This window comes from Lissotriton helveticus, chromosome 5_1 (assembly GCF_964261635.1).
Source record: "Lissotriton helveticus chromosome 5_1, aLisHel1.1, whole genome shotgun sequence".
NCBI classification, from domain to species: domain Eukaryota; kingdom Metazoa; phylum Chordata; class Amphibia; order Caudata; family Salamandridae; genus Lissotriton; species Lissotriton helveticus.
In genome coordinates this window covers 935,445,633-935,473,270 of record NC_136065.1, presented here as the reverse complement: position 1 = coordinate 935,473,270, position 27,638 = coordinate 935,445,633, and the positions used below count along the sequence as shown (strand labels likewise).

Below are 27,638 nucleotides of genomic sequence, written 5' to 3'. Positions count from 1 at the left end.
TCTGTGGCTTTAACAGGACCTTTCCCCACTGACACTACAGCACAGAAGGGAGCTTAGGCCCTTCAAAGATGATCTTCGAAATAAGAACATTAAAAACAAGTGGGGACACCCGTTTCGACTCCAATTTCGTCTGGTGGGAGGAGACCCGCATTGTGAAGTCTCTGGAGGATGCGAAGGCACTTCCTGGGATGCCAGACCTGAGCCCTTCCTCGAGGGCTGCCTACTTGTGCCGGGATCCCACGGCAGCGGCGCTCCAGGCGACGAAGAGTGAAGGTCCTGAGCAAGCCAACTGAAGCAGATAGTCGAGAAGTGCGCAACAAGCTAAACCAACAGCTTCAGAGAGATGGTGAATCCGACCAAACACATGGAGGCATTTGATTGTCTATTGATGCCTCACTCCTCCACCATCCCCTTTCCCAACACTCTTGCTGTCCCCGATCACCAAGGGATATGTGTCATGTTTCGGTGTTGGCCCTAAGTAGTAGACTTTATCCTCCGGCGGGTCTCCTCCTTACAACTGTCACTTAGATTGTGATTAGGTCGACAACTTGGAACCTATCGCAAACCAATGGTTTGTCACCAGGTGGGGGGGATTGTTTTTGTTGTTGTTCCCTCTCCTCTTGGTACGCTATCCCATTTGCCTTCTGTGGTCCTTTTCTCTATTACCCCCTACTGTTGCCCCAACGTGCTCCTTTCTGAGTCTGTGACGCTTTTCTCTGGGGGTCATATTCTCTTACTACATGCTACAATAATGGTGTGGCGCTAAACATCCTTAGCCTTAATGCTCGAGGCCTTAATGCATCATTTAAACACCTGGCACTCCTTTCTTACCTGCGGGACTTTAAGTGTGACATATGCATGCTGCAGGAAACGCATCTACTGCAAAATGACTGGCGTAGGCTCCGCTCCTGGTGGTTTGACCGCCAGTTTTTCTCCTCAGGGGGCTCCAAGAGGGTGGGGGTGGCTGTCCTGTTTGCCACACACCTAGCTGGGAAGCTTGGAAATACCTTACTAGACATCCCGGGTAGACTGTTAGCGTTGCAGATTCTCTTTGTGGGTACCACCTACACAATCACCGCGGTCTATGCCCCAAATGATGGCCAGGATGCCTTCATTAGAGACTCCCTGAGCCAACTTTTGCTGAAGGCGGGCGAAGGGATAACAGTCGTGGGAGAGTAATACTGTTATGGACTCTCACAGAAATTGCACTACACCCAGGGCGGGGCAGACCTGGTGACCCTCTGCGGTCACACAGCTCTGGTTGGAGGAGGTAGGCCTGATTGACGTTTGGCGACAGAGACATCCTATATCGCTGGACTACACCTTTTTTTCAGCCGCTCACCAAACATATGCACGCGCGTTGACTATTTCCTCACAACACCCAAACTCACGCGCGATACTTCTCAGTGAGTATGGGGCCGGCAGCCCTCTCTGACCATTTGCCCATCGTCCTCCATCTTGATCTACCAGGACAGACACGCACCACACTGGCGCCTGAACACGAGACTCCTCACATATGACCAGAAACGGCGGGACATACTGACAGCCTTAACCACCGTTTTAGATATAAATTGTACATCAGCGACTTCCCAGCGACATTGTGGGAAACACTAAGGGGTGATTAGGAGACAATTTATTGCAATAGCCACGGCCCGTAACAGGGAGAGGAAGATTAAACGCGGCCAGCTAGAGGAGCAAGTAAAAGAACTTGAAGCTAAGCATGTGCGTTCTGGGTCAGTGGCAATACGTAGACAGCTGACTGCAGCTCTGAAGCTACTCCGGGAGGTGGACATGGGTATGGCGGAGTACACCCTGCTCCGCATCCGCCAAGAATACTACGCTGGGGGTGACAAAGCAGGGCGGGTGCTGCCACACGGCCTCCGAGTGCAGGCCATTGAGTGCAGCGTTTCCAAGGTAGTTTGAGCGGATGGAGTCCCCTCCATCGAGACATGAAGATCACCGATGCTTTCCATGCATTTGATAAATCCTTGTACACGGCGGACCCTCTTTCGGACTCGGAGGCTCGCGTCTACTTAGCACTCGTACCTCAAGTCAACACAGGGACGCCAGTGTTTTCCACCCTGTACGCAGAGATTACCACACAGGAAGTTGTAACTGCCATCCAACACTTACAGCCTGGTAAGGCACCAGAGCCGGATGGCTACAGCGCAGAATTCTACAAGACCTTCGCCCTGCAACTCGCTCCCCTCTTAACCTGTTTATTTAATACCCTCAGTGATACGGGCACCCTGTCTGACTGAATGTGTATGGCCACAATTACGGTAATCTCAAAAATGGGCAAGGACCCTAAATACTGTGCATGCAACCGTCCATTCTCCCTCTTGAATATCGATGCCAAACTCTTTACCAGCGTCCTTGCCCGCCGGTTGGCTCCCTATATGCAGGATCTAGTGGACCCCGACCAAGCCGGTTTCATCCCAGAAGGGGGTTGCAGTGACAACACTAAACGCTTGTGTCACCTGGTGGACAAAGTAAAACGCACCCACAGTTCTCCTATCACTTGATGCCGAAAAGGCCTTTGATCAGGTGCACTGGGCTTTCCTGCTTTTGGTGCTGCAGAGGGTTGGTTTGGGCACCCGGTTCTGCAGGTGGGTCCAAGCATGCTACCAGGCCCCCAGGGAGCGGGTACAGGTTAATGGAATGAAATCCACCACCTTCCCCATCACACGTGGGATGCGACAGGGCTGCCCTCTGTCGCCCCTGCTCTTCGTGCTCTATATGGAGCCCCAAGCGGAGCACATAAGCAATAACCCTGACATTGCTGGTGTCCGAATGACTGGTAGAGAGCACAAGATTATACTCTACGCTGACTATGTCTTTTTTACCCTTACCGACCCGAACATTCACTAAAAGACGTTGTAGCAGAGTTGGCCGACTTAAAGGCTGTGTCAGGCTTTAAAACCAACCTGCAAAAGCAACTAGCACTTGGTACGGTCATCCCTGCAACAGAGAGGGCCAGTTTGGTACCCCTCACACCTTTCCAATGGTCTGAGGGCGGAATTCAGTACTTGGGACTCCAGATCCATACTAAACTTCCGTCCAAAGCTGACCAAAATTATGGTCTTCTGTTAACTACCACACGCTCAACACTCTCCACGTGGAAAGCTCAGAATATGTCCTGGCTTAGGCGCATAGCCGCTATTAAAATTACGCTACTACCCAAGATTCTTCATGTGATGTAGACTCTTCCACTCCAGCCTCCCCCGACTCTGGTAGAAAACTTCAGACAACTGTATGGGACTTCATCGGGGCAGGCAAGCGCGTGAAGATGGCCAAGTCCCATGCCTATTTGCCTGTACAAGCTGGCGGCCTCGGAATTCCGAACTTACGCTTCTACCAAGCCGCGCAAATGTGCTACATGGATTAGAGGTCCCGCACCTTAATGGAAAAAAACTGGTGCTTTATAGACCAGGCTAATGCAGGCATGCATATCTGGAAGATACCTTGGCTTCCGAAACCCCTCAGGCCGGCCAAGTGTCTATGTTTCACGGTGACACGCGCTACCGTTGGCTCCTGAGGCAGCTTGCGCCTGGGGAGTGGGGCAAAGGGAGAAGGGCCCGAAGTAGACAACTGCACTAAGACGATCTTGCACTCGTAAAATACAGATATCTGGGGAGCAAGGTGCGGTCCCTATGAAACCAACACCTTGGAGAGTTACCAGAGTTTTAGACACCATAATATCTGCCTGGAAAGGAACTCAAATTATTACAAGGAATATTCCTTTAAGAAGTTTTGTTGTATGGATACCGGCCAAAGACCTCCTGAAGAGATGGGTCGAGAAAAAGAGGTGGAAGAAGGTTTTGAAAGTATGTGACAGAGGCATAGTAAGGGGAGAAGAGCAACCCTAGTCAGAACAGAAAGAAGAAATCCAGGCTGACCGATCGATGGCTTGTGCTTTGATCCAAGCCCCTACACCTAAGAGAGTAACCAGAGTTCGAGGCACCATGATATCAGCCAGGAAAAGAACTCAAAAGATTACAAGGAATATATTGTTCTTCAAGAAGTTTTGGAGTACGGATACCTGACAAAGAGATGGTCAAGAGAAAGAGGTGGAAGAAGGCTTTGAAGAAAGTATCTGACAGAGGCATATAGTAAGGGGAGAAGAGCCACCCGAATCAGAAACAGCGGGAAGGAATCCAGGCAGACCAGACCGTTCAATAGCGTGCGCTGTGAATCAAAACGTTGTCTATACCTGCAACAGAATCTCCTAACCTGATAGGTGGGACTCATATAATCACTTTAAGACCTGATCCAGTCCCGCCACAGAAGTACAAGGACTTTGAGAGTTAGGAAAGTTAGGAACTCATTCATGCTTGTGTTCTGTATGAATTACTCTTGTGCCGTCGGTTTTATCTGAGTTAAGGAGAAATGTGGCGCTGGGCGTTTCCAACAACGGGCGTAGTCGCGGGTGTTTTCAGCGGGCAGCCCTTACAGAGCGTAGAGTGATAGAGGCGGTGGTGCGGTAAACCGTCTGTTCCGTGTCAAAAATTAGATAAATAAAACTCCAAATTACAGTTATGGGGAGCGAACGTAAAGCAAAAGAAGCCTACATTTTGGAAAGACGTCGCCGAAATCGGTGGCCCTGCGTGCGCCTCCCTTTGCTGTTGCAACCGGTACGATCCCATCTCGGTCTTCCCAGCAGAGACGAGGGCGCCGAGGAATTCTCAGTGCGCAACAGCGCACGGTCTCCTGTTGGGAGGGAGCGCGCGCACGCTCAGAGTCGCAATTTGACGTCAGCGCGTGGCTGCCGCTTCCTCCAGTCAGTGCCCAGTGAGATCCCCTCCGACTCTGCTATACCTCACAGAAGGAGCGGGCGAAGCCAGAGCCCTTTGCGGGGGCCGCCGCTCTCCGAGGCGGTGGGTGCTAGCAGCCTTTGTAACGCCCCCAGGGAGCTGAGACCAGGCGGGAGGACGTCAACCCGGGTGCCAGGTCCCGGGACCTGTTGGCTGCGAGGGTGTGAGGACCAGGAAGGCTACGCAGAGGCCTGCAGTGGGCAGTGAAGTGCGTGCCCCCAGCTGGCCTCCACCGGAGCCTCGGCGAGCCAGGGCCATGTCGGATCAGACCAACAGCGTCTCCCTGCCACAGGTGCTGGATAGGTAAGCGTGGAGGGGCTGAACCGGGACCCGCGACAGTCCCATGTTAAACCAACAAACAGCTGTTTACTGTACGGCTCTCCGTGGCAGTGTTTATGACAATGAGTCGCACACGTATTAAGTCCCTTCTTAATAAGTAATCGATACAATGCGGACCCCTCCACAAGTTTTCAGTTGCATTAATGCAGAATCTCTTTATATGTATCTTGGAGGTGGGCAAGGTCCTTCACAGGGAGAGGAAAAGCACGACCCGTCAAAAGAAACGAAATGTAAACAAAAGCAATCGTCCTTTAAAAAACGAGATAAACGCGATGGTAGGTTAAATATAGTTTGTTACTTGAACTCATATTTCACTTTAATACAGTAGATAAGTAGATTATATAACTCAAATCTGTTTAAATTAGTAGTTTTTAAACATGTTTTACCTACACATGTACCACTCCGTTGTATTGTAATATGATTTATATTGTGCTTTCTTACACCGCCCTCTGACTAGTAATTAGTAAATGGGGTCCGACTGGCCAACATATTTTTTGCAGAACAGAAACGAGAGCCCGCGTAGACCCCTACACTTACTTGACTTGCGATTTGTACAATGACATTGTCCCAGGCTATTAATGGTAAAAGATGATGAACTGGAAATACAGCAGTAGTCGGAGGATGCAGGTACTCCCTACCCATGTAAGCACTGTGGGAGTTGATTCTCCCACCATATAGTCAAATAAAAACATTTGTAAATCGATTTCTTAGATAAAGATTTTCAATGCCTTGATAACTATTGGAACTCTCCATTAAATATTCTTTCCTCTGCCTCGTTACATTCATGGATCACTGAAGCATGTGTGGTGGCCACATGAACTGGGGCTTCTCTCGTTCCTCCTAACACAGTGAGAAACCTGGGAGTCAAATTGAATTTCGACCTTTCTTTTTTACATTGATCTGGGCACTTACTGCTACCTGTTTTTAGGTCTCATCTAGGAAGCACTTGCACCATCTCTTTGAGACATGCTGTATTCAGGATATGTGCATAAAGCTCTGCCTACTTCCTGCCCATCTTTTTAATTGGCTCCTGTCCTTTGTAAATGGTGGCTTATTATTGGAAATTAGGCTTTGTAGTTCCTCCTTATACCGCCGTGTCTCTTCTTGTAACCTCCCATGAGCACATCCCCTGTTACATGTGTAGTTTACGCCTGTAGATTTAATTACAGCCTCAAAGCACTATTTTCTTAAAGACCTTCAGACAGGACACTCACTTGGTCCTAAACTAGATCCTGGTGATTCTAAAGGTACCAAGGGTTTAACGATTCTCCTGGAGGGGACTGAGAAATTAGCCAAAATATAGCTACATTTAAGTGCTGCAGGAGGAAGCGCCTGTTTTATTTCCGGCAAATGGCATCAATGAAGAGTGAGCGTGGCTAAAGTCAACATTTCACCAGCTTTCAGAACAGGCAGAATTAAATCTGCCACATTTTTAGGTCTCACCTGGCGTAAGCAGCTGCACTGCTCTCGCCATGCGAGGTCTTCTTGCAATCAATACATTTCCAGAAGTCGTATCTCTGCTCCGCCTTCAGTTTTTATTCGGTGCGCGTCGTTCGGTGTCATGGATTTTGTAATACACAGTGTAATGATTGCACCGGAGGCATTTTAATCCCTTCTGGTTGCCACCCTGTCCGCTTTTGGCCCCGGCCACTGAGATTGGATCTTTTACTTGCCGCTGGAGACAGTGTCTCTTAATTAGCCGCTAAGCACTTTTTTTTATATTACCGCGTTTATCTTCAACAATGGCTGACGCACCTTTCATTTCTCTAGCGCAGCTTGTTTTTTTTTCTTTGGCATTCATCTCCAAGTGTGAGCGAAATGCTTTCACTTTCGCGCTTACCGAAGCTTCCCCAGCCGTCCACTGGTGAAACACTCCTCCGGACACCGTGCTTCATCTTTTTTCACGGCTCGCGTTTTGTTTGCTTAATTACATCAGTAGCCATCTGCCATTAATCCTGTCCTTTGTTCTCATGTTAATCTTTCCCTTTGTTGCTTTCTTCCTTGTCTTGTTAATATTGCGCTTTTGTAATGTTATCTTTTCATTTTGCGCTACATTGGTAATAATGGCTAACTTTTGTGTCCTCACGCTAGTTACATTTTTTTTTATATTTTGCTTGTGCATGTCCGTTACGTTGGTAGTGCCGGGGCACATCCTGTTGGGCAGATGAGTTGCTTAAGAAGTGTCCCACAGGCCCGTTGCTGAGCCTCTCCGCCTCGTAAGCATTTCAGTGCGCTCTGGGACTTGTAGTTCTCTGTCCCCTGCCCCTCACATTGCTTTGCCTCCCCCCGCTTGTTGCAGTCAGCCACCTAAAGAGATTTAGAACTGTAGAAACTGGCAAGATACAGACTTTTGTGGCACAGCAGAGTACTCTACCATGACTGTGCAGCATGTTGATCATACAGGCAAGGGAGGGTGTGAGAGTAAACGTATATGACATGAAATTCACCACCTTTTTGCGCTTCTGGCACTTGAATAATGGAACTATTGATTGCCAATTAAATGGTACGTATTTTATAGTGCAATACACCTCGGCTGCAGGTTACAAGACCCACAGAGGGGCACGATTGACTCTTCTGAACAGAGAGGTTGAGGCCACTAAGTGACGTTTTCCTCTGCCTAACTGTTACTTTCCAACCCTACTGATTTAGGGGTCAGGTGGTCTTTTTCACCCAGACTACAGATTTCCCAGTCTTCCCACTGCTTTTGGGAGAAGGTAAACCAGCTGTCTGAACAAGAAGGGATTGAAAATAGGGGTCTGCAAAGTCTTGTGGTGTTCTGCTATGTATGTCTCGCCGCTGCAGTTACTGACTGCCATGCAATCAGTGCACCACGCAGATATGTATGCTGATGAACAGATATCTCATGGAGCTTAAAGCTCAAAGATCAGTTACTTATGCCCCAATAAGCATTGTGTGGAGAAGTGTGGCTCAATGGTTAGAGCGGCAGACCCTGATGCAGAGGTCTGGCCTGGGACCAGGGTTCGATTCCCGCCTCGGCGGGTCTTGGGCTCAATTTCCCCGGACCTGATAATTCTCGCCTCGGTGCCTAGTCTAATCATGGGTCCCACTCTGTGACTCTGGGCAATAGCTTGCTTAATCTCCACAACGGCCCCAGCAGCGCTGTGGATGCCTGGCTTCACCTTGGGGGTACCCAGGAGTGGACATTTCACAGGAAAGCCAGGATGGGTTCCGCAGCGGTATGAATACAGCGCTACGAGGCCTCCGGGTAGAAGTGCGCTATATAAAATACAAACATTTCCTTCGATGTTGTGCGGGTCAGAAACCACATGGTTATTTTCTCTGACGTAAGACCCTATTGTAATTTCCTGGGAAGTCCTCACGGAGCCATCAGTCCAGTGATGTCATTTCCAATGACGTCATCATCATATTTGTCAGTGGATTTAAAACTTGTAAACCAGCTAAATTATTCTTGCCACACGACGGTAGCAAGTGTGCGAATATGGGACTGAGAGCTGTCGGAGAGCAACCACTGACTGGCAGGGCTTGGGTTCATGCCTTCCATCACACAGCACACTGACAACGGAGTGCATAATTCAGCAGTGGCATCCATGCATTATTCACAGGCACGGGCAGCATATACAGGGGGCAGCGAAATATATAGAATTATGGAAAGGGTTTATATACAGGAGAACAGGGGAAATGTGAAGACAAGGGGGATAATGTAGGGGGAAATAAGAGAAGGAATAGAGAGACAGAAAGGGGAGTTGAGAGGCAAAAGAGGAGGGGGCGTTGCGAAAAAGAGAGGAAGAGGCCGAATGAGGTGCAGAGTGGGAAGGTAGAGAGAGGCAGAGTGGGAGAGGGGCACAGAGGCGAGAAAGATACGGAGATCGTTGGGAAATGCAGGGATGGGTAGAGAGGAGGGAGGCGCAGAAATAGGGGAGACTGTAGACAGAAGTTGAAAGGCGGGGAGTGGATGATGAAGAGAGGAGCACAAGAGAGTGGCATGGTATATGAAGGTCGATAATGTCAGAAACAAAGCAGAACAAGCATTGAAAATGCAATAGGTCTCTCCTTTGATTAAGTTAAAGCCATTTGCCATTAACTTAATGAAAGACGAGACCTATTGCATTTTTAATGCTTGTTTAACACAGTTATTGCATTTTACTCGGAGATAGGCAATTTCCTATTTAAAAAAAAAAAAAATTTAATAACCCATTTTATTTGGTTTTCCTGATGCAATATGGGCCTTAGCCCTACAAGTACCTGTAAGAAACAAAATGAATCTGGAGTACCATAATATTTAAACAATTGTAACTCCTGCAGGTACAACAATATAAACACGGTGCAGACAATCCTAAATCCCAGTAATTGCAGAAATGTTACATCAGTACAAAAGCAGACAATTACATGACACGGAATGAGACGTTTAGTGAACAATGGTAAATTCCATCAAGGATGGGAGAGGGGGAAGGTCTAACCTTCGGTATGTCGCCCAACAGGTCCACATTTTTCGATGTTTCTGGGGGCATCCACTGGCCAGAAACACCACCACCTCAGCACCCATAGACCTATCTAGTTCAGCCTTCCATTTACCCATAGTCGGATGGGAGGTCCCCTTCCACAGCTGGGCTATGTCATGTTTGGCAATGGTAAGAGCCAGAAAGAGTAGATGTTGTTTTATATATTTGTTACCCCCTATCTCGTCCGTGCTATGTAAGCGGAAAAGTCTCAGATCCAACGGGAACTCCCATGAAAGCATGTTACTAAGGCAAGAGGCCACTCTTCTCCAGAACGGCTGCAACACAGAACAGCTCCCGACCGTATGTAAGAACGTACCCTCTTTCCTCTCGCATCTCAAACAGGTAGGAGACTGAATTACCCCAATTTTAAGGCGGTAGCATGTAGATACCGCGGCACCCTGAGGGCTGGCTATGCCTTCGGCCCAGTCAATCCTCTGTCAACTCAGGAATATCATCCTGCCATGCTCTCCTAGTTTTATCAAGTGTTGTACGTGTGTGTGTGTGTGTCGTCAGTGGTTGATATATTTGCCTGATTTTATGGAGCCCCAGGTCACCCACCAGTAGGCGGCCTTCATGAAATTCCGATAGGGTTTAAAGAGCACGAGTCTGGGGGCCCAGTGCATGACGTAGTTGGAGATATTTATAGAATTGCATCTTGTGTAAGTGAAATTCCTCTTGCAGCTGTTGAAAGGATTTCAACGTGGTGCCTTGCATCACATCTCCCAACGTAGATATTCCCACCAAGTCCCATTGACGAAAACCCAGCAGGACTGTCGCAGGTCGTAAGCATGTACGTTGCCACAGAGGAGTTGTCTGGCTCAAGGTCCTGCTCCACCCCATCTGCCTCACCTCGTACCCCCATAGCTGAATCACAGTTCTACTTGCTGGAGTAGTACGTTTAGGTTCCTAGAACTATATAGGTAATGGAGCAGAGGAACCCCTTCCATTGCCGCATGCTCTAGCGCAAAAGCTGGGTCAGTTGGGGAGTTATACCACCAATTATATATGATTAGCAGGTGAGATGCAGCGTAGTATGCATATACGTCCGCTGCTGCGATGCCCGCACAGTACGTGGATTGTGCGCATGTATGTAATGCCACCCGGACCCCCCCCCCCCATAGGAATTTGTGTATGGTATTGACTTGCGCAAACCAGGCCCTAGCTATGTTATAGAGAGAGTTTGGTAGTTGGTATAGAATTCTTGGCAGGGACACCATCTTAAAAATGGCGGACCGCCCATACAGAGATAGTGGAAGGGAGGACCAAATTGCTGTTTCGTTGTTTAAACTTGTAATTAGCGGGTCAATATTATTTGCCCAAGAAACCTTTAGACAGGGCGATATGAATATGCCCAGATATTTAAAACCCCCAGTCACGTGTGATAGTTGCGTCACCTAGGTACCCCTCCCCTCATTACCACATACTGGAAATAGCACAGATTTAGCAATTTCCTATTATTTGAACTTGCAACCTCCTTCCAGTTAGTGTTGGAAATGGGTGTGAAACTCATGGTGGATCCCGGAAACCTATACATTTCCGAAAACTAGACAAAAATCTGAATTCAGCAAGGGGTCATTTGTGTAGATCCTTTAGGGCTTTCCCATACAAAGTAACAGTTGAAATAGAATTGAAATTGAGTTTGAAAAAAAAAATTGGGTCTACTTTTTTATCTGTAACTTCTTACTATGGCAGATTTTCGGAAGCAATATACCGTTAAGTTCGCTGGACCCTTCTGGTTCCAGAGAAATATAGGGCTTGTAGGTTCACCAAGAACCTGCGGTACCAGAGCCAATAACTGAGTTACACTGTACAATGTTTTTTCATTGTGTACCTACTATAAATATAAAGTAAGTCATATGGTAAATTATAAAGAATAGGAAAAGGGTATGAAGTAAAACTCTGTATTTCTGAAATGTACACCAGATATTGCATGTAGGAGCAGTGGTTGTTTGTACATCTCCGAATATATTGGTACCCATACTGGCATGTGTTTCAGAGGACATTTTGCGACATATCTTTTGTGTTATGCACTTGCTTGCATTTGAAAGGCACAAATGTAGAGATATTCAATTGATAATAACAAATGTTCTGTCATTCTGCTCTCCCAAGTCTTCCGATTAAAAATGGTACCCCACTTGTGTGGCTGGGCCTTGTGCCTGTGACACAAAACACCCCAAATTGTGACCGAGGAGACCTCATATTTCACCCGGCAGAATGCATGTTTTTCTAGAAGGTGGCTAACTGTGGATTTTGGGTCCCAGCTCAGCCAACACCTAGGGAAACCTACCAAAGCAGCACCTTTTTGAAAATTAGACACTTGGGGTAGTTCAGGGTGGGGTGACTTGCGTTGCGTCTCCAGATTTTTTTTTTCAGACGCAGAATCCCATGCAGAGTGTAACCTTTGACTAAAAACATATTTCCTTGCATGTCTGTGAGGAAAAGTCCTGGAAATGCAGGCAACCACAAATTTCCTACCACCCAGCTTTCCCCAAGTCTCCAGAGAAAAACGGTACCTCACTTCTGTGGGTAGGCAAGTGGCTGTGACGTGAAAGGGAGGCAAACACAACGTAGACTCATCATGTTTTTCAAACTGAAAAACAAGGTGTTTTTTGCAGTGTGGGTAGTGGATTTCGAGCTCCAGCTCAACTAGCACCTAGGGAAACCTACCAAACCAGCACATTTTGGAATACTAGACTCCGGGGGAGTTCAGGGTGGGATAACCTTGTGCCTGTCACCAGGGTTTTTTTTTTTAAATCGGCCAGAATCCCATGCACATTTCAAACTTTACCTAAATAAAACTAATTTTCCTTGCATTCCTGTGAGGAAAAGTCCTGGAAATGCAGGTAGTCACAAATGTCCTACCACCAAGCGTTCCCCCCAAGTCTCCTGAGAATAGCGGTGTCTCTCTTGTGTGGGCAAGCCAAGTTCCCACGACAGGGAAAGGGCCCAACACGTATTGTGGAGACAACAAAATGATCTACCACAAAACGACCTGGTTTTACAAGGGAGACACCTGCGTTTTGGTCCCGCATTCAGAAGCCATCTAGGGATACCTACTGAACCTAGGCATTTCTGAAAACTAGACACCTGGGGGAGTTCATGGAGGTGTGGCTTCTTGTGTTAATTCCCCCAATGTTTTCTTGTCCAGAAGCCCCTGCAAACCTCAAACTTGGCTTTCTTCCATTCTGCCAACTCCAAGATTTTAGTAATGGGGCAAGAAATAATTTATCCTGGCAATATTTCCAGGATCGATCAATGCCCTTCCTTGAGTTCCTAATATATTTTTGGAGAAACTAGCTTATTCTTGGATCAATCTCCTGGGTTGCCGCAACCTTAGTCAGTAGAGAGAGGCAGGGGCACTCCGCCCTAAGGCAGGCTCTGACCTCCTTCTCTAGGGGCTTGCTGAGGTGCCCTGCAACAAATTTTGAAACCCCACCGAGCAGTGGTGCAAGAGTTCCTCAGGGACAAGCATGTCAGAGGGACCCTGGGTCATTTGTCTGCTCTGCAGGGACTGGTTCCAAAGCGGGGCACTACGGCTGGGAAGGTCCAGCCTTGACTTTTGAATCGCCCTGGGAGTAAATCCATCCTAGAATCATACCTGAACATTAGGGGCTCGGTTAATGGGAGGGGTGGGCACTAGTTTAGAGAGTCAGGAATTGATCCCTGTGGGAGAGAGGCGTTAATTATTGCAGTCCAGCTAGGAATAATGGTTTGGGCGGCCGCAGCTAGGCAGTTATTGGGGAGCGGGTCGTTGAAATGTTTGTTCGGGTTTAAGGTAGATAGGATTTGGGAGACGGAGTCTTCGTCGTAGAGTGTAATGTCGGTCCAGTGTGCTTGATTTTTAGGTGAAGCCTGTTGGGGCGGTGTGGTAGGAGGAGGCAGGTGAGAGGGGGGGGGGGAGGGGTAGAGAGTATGGGGCGGAACTAAGTTCATTACCTAAGGCTTTGATTTTGTCCGCAAAAATCGAGAATTCCTCCGATGAAATTAGAGACTCGGGGTTTTCTTTCAATGTTTTGGCCAGTTTGTTGGATTGGTGTTTGACCAGTTCGAAGAGTTTGCGGGGTCTGTTCTGGGCATTCCCCAGTTCTGATCTGAATAATTCTTTTTTTGAGTTGAGGATGTTCCTGTTGTATGTATTTCTGGCCTGGTGGAGAAGTTTTAGGTGAGCGGCAGAGGGGTGCTGTCTCCAGATTCTTTCGGATTGCCGGAGGGATCTCCTCTCATTGTTGAGGGATCCAGTGAACCAGGGTTTTCTATCTTTGATGTGAGTTCTTTTTAGTTTTAGTGGGGCTAGGTCATCCAGAATGTTCGACCTAGTTGCAGAATAGTGATCGTTGAGGTCACTAGATCACTTCGCAACATATTCAGGATTGCGCCATAACAGGTGAAAGTCTTTGGTGTTTTCCCTGGCGGGGCTAAGAGTACATGGCTTAGAGGAGTTGCCCAAATTGGGATTGAGATGGGAGATGGACCAGTTCCATTACCTGGGTGTACAGGTCACGCACGGGGATGCAAAAGTACTTAATCTGAACATGACTTGGGTACTTGAGTCCCTGAAGCATTCAGTAGGATTCTGGAACACGCTGCCGCTGTCCTTAATGGGCAGAATAGCCATTGCAAAGATGGTGTAGCCATAAAATTTACCAATCATTTTGATGGAGGGGGCAGGTGCGAGTGCAGATCTACCATACTTAGTCAAACAAACGGCATTCATATGGCAAAAGTTTGTGGAATGGGTGCTTGGGCATGCTCCGTTCCACCGGGAGTTGAGCATCTAGCACCAGTGTGAAAAATGGTTGAGAATATGTTGTTCCAGGCTTGGAGGGAGGCGGATGTATGGTTCTGGCACATTTATACACAAACAACACCTTTATCACTTTTGAGCAGGCGCACAAAGGGTTTGATCTTGGACAGGGGCAGTATCTCCAATATGCGGGCCTGGTGAAACTGGTCAGAGTCACATAGCCCACGTATCCAAATATGCCTCAGACGACTGAGACTCTAGATATACTGCTTACATGCGGCAGTGGGCGCAGGCTGCTATCACTGCTGTATAAAGCTATGAGGAGTAGACTCTGGATCCCTAGCCCGTAAGTCATGAGACTCATGGAATGAGGACCTATAGTCTCCGCTGCCAGAAAAAAGCTGTGCGAGGGCCTGTGCATTAACATGTAAGGTGTCCAGTAATGCCCGCCTAAAACTGTTGCATTATAACTTCTTGCAGCAGGTGTACATGACCCCCGTGAGGCTCCATCGTATAGATGTCACTCGTCCCCATGAATGCCCTAGATGTAATAGGACCCTAGCAGGGTTTATGCACCTGGCGTGGGAGTGTCCAGAGGTTCAGTAGTATTGGACTAGTATAGGAGCGAGAGGGTGGGAATACCAGTGGAGGCCAAATCAGAGCACTGCCTCCTGGGGCTAGTTCCAAAACCTAAGAAACCGAAAATGGCTAATAGATTGCTACTATTAACCCTGGTACTGGCCAAACGGAGGGTGGCTATATGCTGGATGAACACACAGGCGCCCCGACATTAGAAAGCTGGATAAGGGATGTGGGAGAAAAATTACACATGAAAGCCTGTCGGAAGGAAGAGAAACTAGTAGAGAACATTACACTCTGGAAAGAGTTATGCAGGGAGCTACAAAACCCAATGGGAAATGGAAACAATCAGACCTATGGATCTGATAGCAACAGTGAAATGTAATATTGAGAATTGTGTGGTGCCGTAAACATGTATGATGTAAAGTCTTCCGTTATGTCCTAGATAAACATACAATGTTGATGTGTGCATTGGACTCTGATACAAACTGGATGGAGATATGTTGTTAAAGACTGTGTATAATCGCTCAGTTAATGTTTGAAAAATGTATTAAATAAAGTTTTTTCTTAAAAATGAGTTCCGATATCTCACACACATGCAGAGAAAATCTGCCTTTTATGAGTTTAGATCTCTGCAATTCCTGCTACCATTCCATAAGAAACAAAAATGGAAGTTTATTGTGGATATCATAATATGGAAGACAAGTGGATTTCTGATGTTGGGTGTCATATGTGCCTATGTAAGTGTTAGGATTCACAAAGCAGCCCTTCACATTTTTCATCTTTGGCCTGTTCTAGCCCATTACCCCTTGTTGCAATTACTGTATTTAGTTCGCAGATGAAGGGACATACTGCGATGGAGGAGTTTGAATTACTTTGGGCAGCTGCAATGGCGCATCTCCTTAGGATGTGCCCAATTTGTAGTTGGCATGTTCCCTAATCTCTTGTTTACGCAAAGATCAAATTAATCTAGCAATTTAATGATTGAACGTTTGGGAAGTGCAACGGTTCCATTTGGCATGCTTACCAGCCATTACACAAGGACTTTTGTGACGTCAAACTTGAGATATTTATTATACGTATATCATTATGCTAGGAATGTGGAATTCCTATAGCCGGGGACATATTGTTTGGGGTCAAGGCCAACACGTTTTCATGTGTATTTTGTCGCAGGCTTCTGGGTCTGTTCCTGTCCTGTACAGGCTCTGACAGCTGGAGGGGCCTCAGGACTGCTAGGTGCGTGTTAGACGAAGATGGGGAAGAAGAGTCGCATGAAGACGCAATGTTCGGGCACTGGACCCATGGCAACGGTGTCACCGAAAGAAATGCTAAGTCTCATCAGTGAATTATTACAAAAGTGTAGTAACCCAACGTCCACTCCTGGAACGGATGGGAAGAATATTTACAAATCAGAGGCCTTGTTGAGAAAATTCGCAAGAAACAAAAAGGTTTATCAGTTGTGTTCGATGGAAAGAGGGAAGACTATTTTCCTGATCTAATGAATTGGGCAAGCGTGAATGGTGCTTCTACAGAAGGTTTCGAATTGGTTGAATTTCCAGGGGAAGGTTGTGGTTTAAAAGCAACAAGAGACATTAAGGCAGAAGAACTGTTTCTTTGGGTTCCTAGAAAAATGCTGATGACTGTCGAGTCAGCAAAAAATTCTATTTTGGGTCCCCTTTACTCCCAAGACAGGATCCTACAGGCCATGGGGAATATCACACTTGCTTTCCATCTTCTTTCTGAGCGTGCTGATCCAAACTCCTTTTGGCTTCCCTACATCACGAGTTTGCCCAGTGATTATGATACACCACTCTATTTTGAAGAAGATGATGTACAGTATCTTCAGTCGACGCAAGCCATTCAAGATGTCTACAGCCAGTATAAAAACACAGCTCGACAGTATGCTTATTTTTACAAAGTCATTCAGACCCATCCAAATGCCAACAAGCTGCCCTTGAAGGACTCGTTCACTTTCGATGATGGGCGGTTTCCTCTGTGATGACTCGGCAGAATCAGATTCCCACCGAGGATGGGTCACGCCTTACCCTGGCTTTGATTCCGTTGTGGGATATGTGCAATCACACCAATGGACTGATCACAACAGGCTACAATTTAGAAGATGACCGCTGTGAATGTGTAGCACTGCAAGATTTTAAGGAATGAGAACAGATTTATATTTTTTATGGCACCCGTTCCAATGCGGAATTTGTCATCCACAATGGTTTCTTAAACAAATTATCCACCAAGCACTCGTCTTCCAAATAAAGTCAATTTCTTCCGATGTACATGTCACAATACTGTACTAAATATTTTACACACAACTCAAATTCACCGAATAGTGTGTTAGAAAAGAGTAAACAGGGAAGTACCAATCACCAAGAATAAAGCCAGAAACAACCAATTTGTGAAACCGTAGTAATGCTTACTACCTAAGTCATTGGTTACTGTATTATTTACAGCCCTGAAGAAGTCTGTTTGTCATAGACTGACTAGACGAAACACGTGTTGGCTGATTTTGTGAAATACATTGGATGATGGAATCAAATGACGTAAAGATGGAATAAAAACGCATGAACATCGGAAGAAATTGACTTTATTTGGAAGACGAGTGCTTGGTGGATAATTTGTTTATGTTCAAGTCACTTGCTGACTATAATTAGAGTAGTGGTAACCTACTCTTTCCACTTAGAGCACCAATTGGACTTTAATCTGTATACATACATACTTATACACGCAGTGCCCTCCTGTGTAACTGTTACCCTCATATTGTTGCACAATGGTTTCTTCTTTGATAATAATTCACATGACCGAGTTAAAATCAAGCTTGGAGTGAGTAAAAGTGACAGACTGTATGCTATGAAGGCAGAGGTCTTGGCTCGTGCTGGCATTCCCACATCCAGCGTATTTGCACTGCATATCACTGAGCCGCCTATATCTGCCCAGCTGCTAGCGTTCCTTCGGGTATTCTGCACGAATGAAGATGAACTCAAAGAACACTTACTTGGAGAGCACGCTATTGATAAAATCTTCACACTGGGCAATTCTGAGTTTCCTGTCAGCTGGGACAACGAAGTCAAACTTCGGACATTCCTTTAAGCAAGAGCATCTCTTCTTTTGAAAACATATAAAACAAGTGCTGAGGATGACAAATGCTTATTGGAGCAGGGTGACCTTACCTGACACGTAAGAATGGCCATCAAGCTGCGATTAGTGGAGAAAGAGATCTTAAGAAAGGCAGTCAAAAGCGCAACCGAAAACAGACTGCACTACACCAAGCAAATGGTGGACGATGCGCCTCCCCCCGTCTACGAAGAGAGCAACCTTGCCTTGCTGGAGAACTCTGTGGCGGACTCGAAGCTCCCACTCATCCTGAGGAACCTTGACAATGACGAGCAAGCCGAGTGTAAGCTTCATGAAGCCATGGCACTCTCCGAGATCAGAGAAAAGGGGTTTCTAAATAACGGAGACTTGTTACCAAACGGGACCAAACCTGAGAAGGAGACGGTGGCTCACGAGGAGTGCCAGTCAGAGACAGTAGAAGCCAAAGAATCTCCAGAGGCGATGGAGGAGGTTAAAATACAGCTGTAAAACAGTTGAACTTCACTGTGGAATTTAAAGAAGTTAACGAACAGTGCATTTAAATCGCTATTACACTGTTACCTTTACCGCAGAACGGACACAAAGGGTTTGCTGCTTTTCCTAGAACTTTTTTTGTTAGTTATTTAAGAGTTAATGCTGTTCTGTGAAGTGTGAGAATATACATAGATATATAATGATCTGAAACATGTCCTTATTTCCTTCTGTGTGCAAGAAAGCCTTTACCCTATTTGATCACCATCCCTACAACGTGAGTACCAACGTTTGAATTCCTGACTCCCCCTTTACCAGGTAAATAAGAACTCTTGCTGCTGTATGAAGGGGGATGCCTAGAGTGATGTAGATTGGAGTATTGCATTTATAGGTTGCTGGGAAAGGATCAAACCTTAAATCCCAATGAATGAGAAGCACCCCAAGTGGCAGTCTTCTTTTGACATTTTTAAGACATATCTTGTGCTTTTTTTAATTTTAAGAAGTATATTTGAGAGTCCTACAAAGGTTGTGGGATAGAAGTTTGCATTGAAAATTGAAAACTCTTCAGTTAACGCCCAACCATCAGGGCCTTACATATTTTTGCACTGCTTATTCTATTTTGGTGCATGTTGAGCACAGAAGTCTTTTTTGGAAAAACTGATGCTCTTTTGGGCAATTTTGGAGACCACCATTTACCTCACAAGAGAACGTCCTTTTAAAAAAAGAGACACTCTTCTAACTTTTACGAGTGTTAAGCAGAGTATATATTTTTTGCTATTATCTCCCATTCGTCCTATCACACACATCTATGTAGTGGATTGACCTTTCTGGCATCCCTCTGTATAAGAGCATGACATAAAACAACGTAACCACCCCCCTGTTCTGATTTATAATTCAATCCAAGCATAACACAGGTACACAATTTTGATTAAAGATATTTGTATTCCAACCGTTTTATGCAAAATGCCTTGCCATTATGGATTTAGCTTCTTTTTATTTTGCCGGTTAGGTTAGGGGTGATGGCGTAATGGGATGTTCCGAAATGATTAGGAGAAATTAAACTTACTGCGTTCACTAAAAAGGCATAAGCATTATTTAAGTGTTGTTGATCTTGTCTGTTCACAATGCAGTAAAAATGGTAGTAATTTTTTTTGTTTCTGTTCAAGAAAGCACATTTTTAGTTTTGATTTGAAAATACAAAACTCCTTATTTTGCATCATTTTTAAGTTGTAAAAACATTTTGTTTTAAATATGTGAATTTTATTTACAGTGCAATATTGGCAATAGGCACCACTGGTAACTCAGTTTGAAAAGAGATACTGCTAATAAGACCACAGCTTTGAACTTTGTTCAGAGTGAGGTTTTCCCTCCACTTATTATTCAGATTTTCACAATAGCTGAAGGTTTTGAAAACTAACCTTTTGACTAAAATCATTATTTAAATGTGTATTTTGTCCTTGGGACAAGCAGGCCCAACCCCCTACAGCACAAACCCTTTGACTGCCAGTTTACAATACCACATTCTGGATCAGGGAATGGCATTGCCTGTAGTTAAGGTAAACTTTGTTTCCATGTGTTAACACTGTTTAAACTTGTATTTATGGTTCATTAAACCCTTCGACGCTCATGACGAGCTCAGCCTCTCGTACCCTCATGACGAGCTGAGCTCGTCATGAACCGCGGGTTTTTTAAAAAGTCAGCGCACAGCGGGAAAACCCGCAGCGCGCATGGTGTTAATGCAAAACCTTTGTTATTAGGGTGAGCAATCTAATTACATGTAAGCTCAGACAGAACTACTGACAGTGGTTCCAGTATAAAAATGTGTACACACGTTTTCAGTGTTTAGCAATATGAGGCTATGCATACTGCTCCCAGAATGCTCTCTGATTAGATGAAAATATATGCAGAATCTTGAAAGCAAGATAGATGATTCTTTGCTTTCAAAATAAAGTGTTCACCAAAAAATGCAAAAACATTTCGCTAAACTATTGTAACATTTTAGGTCTTTTTGTCCGCATCATTTAGTAAAATGTGTTGACGTATGCTAGTATTTCCCAAAAATATTCATAATGGAAAATCTGTGTAACCAGTTTTAATAAGATCATGGGAAACATAAAAATAAACAAGCATTGGTAAATCCAGTAGGTCTGAACTTGTTGGTCAGTCTTCTGGTTTTGTCAATGCATGACTTGTTTTGGCATGATTTTTGTAAAACCTTATTGGCGTGGTAGCTGCTGGGCCTTCATCATTATACCAAACATTGGCAAAACCAAAACATTGTTTTGGTCTCAAAGTACACATTGCCACAGTAGTAGTTCCTGGTACTGAACAATACGACTGTGTGTCGATTATGCTCCTTGTGAAAGAACAGAATGCTCTCACTCTCAGTGAAGCTAGCCGATAGACCGAGAGAGACAGAATTTTAATAAACACAAAAGGTCATGGTTAACGCCAGACCTAATTAGGGGCCTAATTATTAAATAAAGTCTCAAAAGCGCACTCGTGTCCTTCCGTTAAGTGCAGATATATACGTCTTTCATGAATTCACAAGACTTTACAGAAGTAGGCCAAGAAATAGTACTCCTAGAAAATATTTGTGAACTGCCTTTTAGCATGAGCAAATATGCAGATGTAGATTTGCTCATGCGAAAATGTGAGTGTTTGCAAGTTCACTTTTCCCTCCAGCCACTTTTTTCCCCAACCATGGAAGAAGTTTTATGTCTGCCATTGTCAGGAGTACATTTCCAACCTTTCTCAGTATGGGAAAAGATTAGAGAAGAGTTGGTGAAAACCCTTAAAACATGCAAGTTAGTAGGTTTGCACAGACTCAAGGGCATTCCAACCCTGGAACTGTTGCTTACCTTCAGCACCAGTATGTCGATCTCTGCGAATATGGCAACATAAGGGAATTGCTAGTATTGAAACCCTACTATGGAAGGAGCCCTGGCATAATCAGAGAGGCTATTTCGGAGCTCTTATATAATGAGATTGCTGCCATAATATGTCACTGCATTGCATGGCACAAAAGGGATATGTGGGTTTTGTTAAAGGGCAAGTAGATTTATTAAGCAACCTGCCTCATGGACAAGTAGATATTTTATTAAATTCCACATCCCTGCTGTGCCCTTCATACTCGAGAAAGGAATAGCTGTATGGTGAATATAAATAAAGCAGAGCAAGTGCCATCATGATTGGGGCCCATGTTTAACTTTGGGTAAAAATATTTCTTCGTTAAATTCCTTATTTCATGGAAAAGTATTCTTGTTTTAATCCTCTCATCCACAACATTGCTTTTTCTCTTTGGCTTTTAGAAGTTGCTGGGTATGTTTTGCTACTGATGAAGATGACCGGACAGCAGAGTGGGTGAGACCTTGCAGGTGCAGAGGATCTACTAAATGGGTTCACCAGGCCTGCTTACAACGTTGGGTGGATGAAAAACAGAGGGGAAACAGTACTGCCCGCGTTGCATGCCCTCAGTGCAATGCAGAATATTTAATAGTATTTCCAAAGTTGGGTAAGATTAAAATATATTTTGTAACTTTATGTATTGGATTCTTTAAATTTGTTACTACATTTTTATTTAAAGCTACTGCTATTTCTTTCAAGGCTTGAGATTAACAGGTGATAATTATGGACAGGTCGTATTGGATATGGCAGTTTTAGCCATGTATTTAAATTGTTTAAGGAGAAGGTATTAATATATTTTACCATAAAACGTATTCTTATAATTTTATTAAAGATATTCAAAAATCTTCCAGTAATTGGATGTGGTGTTTCAGGATGAGACTTGTGACCGTTCCATCATTCGCTGAAGGCTGCTTTACTTGCTACAAAGAGCCAAATTATTTGTTTGACTGTTCCAAAAAAGCTGACCTCGAGTTACACATTGCCCATGTCATTTGCATCACTGCACATAGTGGACTTGCCTGATAGATGTGTTTGGTCAAGGCAGGGCATTGCTGCTTTACTGCGTCTGATTTTCTTTTCCAGTATTTCTTTATCGAGGTTTTAAAACTAAGGTACAGGAACACAAGCAGCAAGCTGCCCATAGCAGCACTTATACAAAAGCGAGAGTTGGAACACTTGTGATAAAGAGCAAGGGAATATGATGGATTCTGGAATGGAGAACAAGCGTGAAGCAGTGTCACTGATATTTTTTTAACATTTTTTAAATTTCATTCTCCCTTAAACTCATACATTCACACATCTCTTTTGTTTGACAAATGATAGTGCATTACCATACATCATACAATAACATTAACCATTATAACACCGTTCCGTATTGTTACTTATTTTCTTTCCCTGCCCTTCCCATTTTCATTGCTCATCTTGTACATTCCTATCTCTGTCCTCTGACTCCATTGTTTGCAGGTATTGGATCAAGGGGCCCCATATATCCTTAGGTCTCTAAGCTAAAGGTAGCTCCTCAGCATATATTGCTAATTTTTCCTTACAGCACACCATATCTTTAATCCAGCTTTTTATATTTGGAGATCTTCTACTGCCCCAGTGGATTGCTATGCGCCTTTTAGCTAATAATAATGCCACTGCAGCTAACCTTCGATTAGCTGGGCTTTGAGTCTTTACCAGACCCAGAAGGCACACCTGTGGGGTATTAGGCATCGCTTCCATCAATTTATTACCCAATGTTTCTGTCATCTCCCTCCAATACCATGTGAGTTGGGCATGACCAGCTAACATGTCGGAAATCTGCTTCCTTTACCCCTTTCATGCTCATGACGGAATGGTTCCGTCATGAGCACAAGTTCTAGTGTGCTCATGACTGAACCATTCTGTCATGAGCACATGATCAGAAAATCCCTCTGCTGCAGACAGCTGAGGGATTTCCCATTTTTTTTGCCTGGGGATGCGGGGAAGGCCTTCCCCAACCTCCCCAGGCATATTTTTGTATTTCATTGCAATGACGATTACGCGCGATCGTCATTGCAACAAAATCGAAACTGAAACTTGGTTTCAGTTTCTCAGTTTCGGTGCTTGTGGGGCTATCCCAGCCCCCCCTGAGCACCAAAAAAGATGGGAGAGGTATTGTTGGAAAGGGGAGGATCTCCCCCAAGGGCGGCAGAAGCCCACTAGTCACAGACTTTTTTGTGGAATATGCCTACTTCTGGATTTTGGGTCCTAGCACAGCGAGCACCCAAGGAAACCTACCAAACCCACACATTCCTGAAACCTAGACACCCGGAGGATACCAGGGAGGTATGGCTTGTGTGGATCCCCAAACTTTTTCTTTCCCAGAATCCCCTGCAAACCTCATTTAGCTGAAAGAATCATGTTTTCCACTCATTTTTGTGTGGGAAAGTTGTGGCATCACTGGGCCGACACAAATTTCCTACCACCCAGTGTTCCCCCAGGTCTCCCGATAAAAATGGCACCTCACTTGTGTGGGAGGTCCAAGTACCCACGGCAGGCAATGGCCCAAAACGCATTGAGGCGACATCAAAATTACCTATCACAAAACGACCTGGTTTTGCAAGGGGAGTCACCTGGGTTTTTGGCCCTGTGCTCGGTGGCCAGCTAGGGAGACCTACCAAAGGTGGCAGAAGCCCACTAGGCACAGAATTTTTTGTGGAATTTGCCTACTTCTGGATTTTGGGGTCCTAGCACAGCTAGCACCCAAGGAAACCTACCAAACCCACACATTTCTGAAACCTAGACACCCGGGGGATTCCAGGGAGGTATGGCTTGCGTGGATCCCCAACGTTTTCTTACCCGGAATCCCCTGCAAACCTCAAATTTAGCTGAAAAAATCACCTTTTCCACACATTTTTGCGTGGGAAAGTTGTGGCATCACCGGGCTGAAACAAATTTCCTACCACCCAGTGTTCCCCCAGTTCTCCCGATAAAAATGGTGCCTCACTTGTGTGGGTGCTGGCCGCTGAGCATGTGGCCAAAAACCCAGGTGACCCCCCATGCAAAACCAAGTCGTTTTGTGATGGGCAATTTTAATGTTGCCACCATACTTTTTGGGCCCTTGCCTGTCACGGGTACTAAGGCCTCCCAAACGAGTGAGGCACCATTTTTATGGGGAGACCTGGGGGAACGCTGGGTGGTAGGAAATTTGTTTCAGCCCGGTGATGCCACAACTTTCCCACACAAAAATGTGTGGAAAAAGTGATTTTTTTTCCCCAGCTAAATTTGATGTTTGCAATGGATTCTGGGTAGGAACTTTGGAGATCCACGTAAGACATACCTCCCTGGAATCCCTCGGGTGTCTAGTTTTCAAAAATGTATAGCTTTGCTACGTTTCACTAGGTGCCGGCAGAGCTAGGGTTCAAAACCTACAGCTAGGCACTATGCAAAAAAATGGCCAGTTTTTACTGTGGTGTGTCCACGTTGCGTTTTGGGCCGTTTCCTGACGCGGGCACCTGGCCTACCCACACAAGTGAGGTACCATTTTTCTCGGAAGACTTTGGGGGACGCGGGGTGGGTGGAATTTTGTGGATCCACGCAGATTCCAGAACTTTCCACCACAGAAATGTGAGGAAAAAAATTGGTTTTATGGACACATTTTGAGGATTGCAAGGGATTCTAGGTAACAGAACCTTGTGAGAGCCAGTCAAGTCACCCCATCCTGGATTCCTCTGGGTGTCTAGATTTAAAAAATGTATAGGTTTGCTAGGTTTCCTTAGGTGCTGGCAGAGTTAGGGTTCAAAATCTGGAGCTAGGCACTTTGCAAAAAAAGGTTCAGTTTTCCCATAGAAAATGTGGTGTGTCCACATTGCGTTTTGGGCCGTTTCCTGTCGCGGGCACTAGGCCTACCCATTCAAGTGTGGTACCGTTTTTCTCTGAAGAATCTAGGGAATGCGGGTTGGGTGGAACTTTGTGGATCTGCACAGATTCCAGAACTTACACCACAGAAATGTGAGGAAAATATTTTTTTTTAAAATAAATTTGTAGCATTTCAAGGGATTCTGGGTAATAGAACGTGGAGCGAGACAGTCAAGTCACCCCATCCTGGATTCCCCTGGGTGTCTACTTTTCAAAAATGTATGGGTTTGCTAGGTTTCCCTAGGTGCCAGCAGAGCTAGGATTCAAAATCTACAGCTAGGCACTTTGCCAAAAAAGGGTTAGTTTTCACTGTAAAAATGTTGTGTGTCCACGTTGCGTTTTGAGCCGTTTCCTGTCGCGGGCACTAGGCCTACCCACACAAGTGAGGTACCATTTTTATCGGGAGACTTAGGGTAACACAGAATTTTAGAGCAACTGTCATTACATATTGACTTTCGATGCATTTCTGCCTTCCAATTGAAAGACAATGTGTAATAATGAAGTCATTTTGAAACATTACCTTTATTCTCATGCTAGTATGAGTACTCAAAATTCTGAAATGTGCAAATATCTACTGTTTCTAAACTCTATATTTTAATCCAATTTCAGAAATACATAGGTGTCTCTCATGCCGATTTTTCCATGTATATATTTTCCCAAATTAATTGCTATATACCCGGTACATAATAAAAAAAATTGCAAGACACTGCTCAGTTCTCTTCCAGGGGATCCTCATCAATAGTCATAAGCACATGAATATTCCCGCCCATCAGCGGGACCCCGGAAACAGATCACATATATGTGAACATATATGTAGAGATATATAATAATATAGTAGTTCTGGATTCTGCATTTTTTTATTGGTGCAGGTCACCCTTAATCCCAAGCATAAGGAGAGAAGCGTTTCGGCCTTTAAAAGGCCTTTGTCAATCTAGTTTGGCAATGAATTTCTCATATATTATATAGCTCTTCCCACTGGAATTAACGAAAATAGAAGACCTACTATAGCGCATGTATTCCTATTGCACCAAAATACAAAATGTAACATAAGCATGCTCACTGCAGCTGGACACCAGGGTAAATACAGGTAAGGCGCAACATCATGATTATAATGCACAGTGCATTTCTTTAGGTTGCTAAAATTTACCAATACTGCAGACAGAATGAACGATTAAAACATGTAAATTAATTTGCACATAGCACAGTGGGATATAGGCGAGCATTTACAGTACATGTCCAAACTCAAGATCCTGTGTTGCCAGTATACCATTAAATCTATGTTATGTTATGTTATGGGGTTTTATAGAGCGCACAGCTGCCCCAGCAAAGGGGCGTCCCGGCGCTGATCCTAAACAAAACACAACCGAGAACAAAAGGACATCCGGAACTTAAGGAAATAGGAAAGTTTTAATGGCTTTCCTGAATTGGTAGAGTTCATTCATTTCACGGATGTGACCTGGCAGTATGTTCCATAGCTTGGCTGCTAGGTACCGAAAGGACCGTCCACCAGCTCTACTGCGCTTGAATCGGGGGATTTCAACCAGATTCTGACCAGCTGAGCGAAGGGCTCGCGTGGGCACATACATCTTCAGTAGAGGTTGTAGCATTCTGGGGGTAGACTGTCTTAAGATTTTAAAAGAAATGCATAAGGCCTTAAATTGTATTCGCTGGGCTACTGGAAGCCAGTGAAGTTTACGAATAGTACTGGAAGTAGAGCTAAAGCGAGGCAAGCCTACCAGAGCTCTTGCAGCCGCGTTCTGAACGCGTTGCAAGCGGGCCGTTTCTGTTTTGTTGGTCCCAAGAAGGACAGAGGACGCGTAATCCAATCTGGTCAGCACCATAGATTGGACAATCACTTGTCTGGTATCAGGGTCGAAAAATTTTAAAATAGTTTTTAAACTTCGCAAAATTCCGAAGCATGTAGCGGCTACTTTTTTGGTTTGGGTGGTAAAACTAAGAGCAGGGTCTAGCCAGACTCCCAAGTTTTTGACTTCTGGCTTAGGTGTAGGAGCTTTTCCCAGATTGGAGGGCCACCAGTGGTCTCCCCAGAGTTCCGGGTTCTTTCCCACCAGTAGCACCTCTGTTTTTGCGGCATTGAGCTGTAGACAGTTGGCAGTAAGCCATTCTGCTACCGCAGCCAAGCCAGAATTGAACTTGAGAGGGTCCGTGTCCCTTCCCTCCGATAGAGCAACCACTAGCTGAGTGTCGTCAGCGTGGGACACGATGTTAAGGTCCCACGCTTTGGCGACAGCAGCCAGCGGCTGGACGTACAAATTGAACAGGGTGGGACTTAAGGCCGAGCCCTGAGGGACCCTCTGTTCA

General features: G+C 45.2%; 2 protein-coding genes and 1 pseudogene across 6 annotated transcripts in view; 2 read left to right on the top strand and 1 right to left on the bottom strand.

Annotated features, from left to right (window-relative positions):
• The window catches only part of CPEB3 (cytoplasmic polyadenylation element binding protein 3), a 1,058,629-nt gene extending 1,053,918 nt beyond the window's left edge, over positions 1 to 4,711 (bottom strand). For 2 of the 5 annotated variants that reach the window (XM_078643423.1, XM_078643422.1), the window contains exon 1: positions 4,572 to 4,706. The gene's annotated coding sequence lies outside the window, so the exon portion shown is untranslated. Of the gene's footprint in view, positions 1 to 4,571 lie in introns of all 5 variants that reach the window. The other 3 variants (XM_078643412.1, XM_078643411.1, XM_078643415.1) reach the window with 3 other exon arrangements.
• A 30-nt stretch (positions 4,712 to 4,741) lies between these two features.
• The window catches only part of MARCHF5 (membrane associated ring-CH-type finger 5), a 350,016-nt gene continuing 327,119 nt past the window's right edge, over positions 4,742 to 27,638 (top strand). The window contains exons 1-2 of the mRNA XM_078643427.1: positions 4,742 to 5,117; positions 21,839 to 22,041. Of these exons, the coding sequence (XP_078499553.1) occupies positions 5,071 to 5,117; positions 21,839 to 22,041 (250 nt within the window). The 5' untranslated portion in view covers positions 4,742 to 5,070. The remainder of the gene's footprint in view (positions 5,118 to 21,838; positions 22,042 to 27,638) is intronic.
• On the top strand, positions 16,178 to 18,561 carry LOC144753447 (actin-histidine N-methyltransferase-like; annotated as a pseudogene).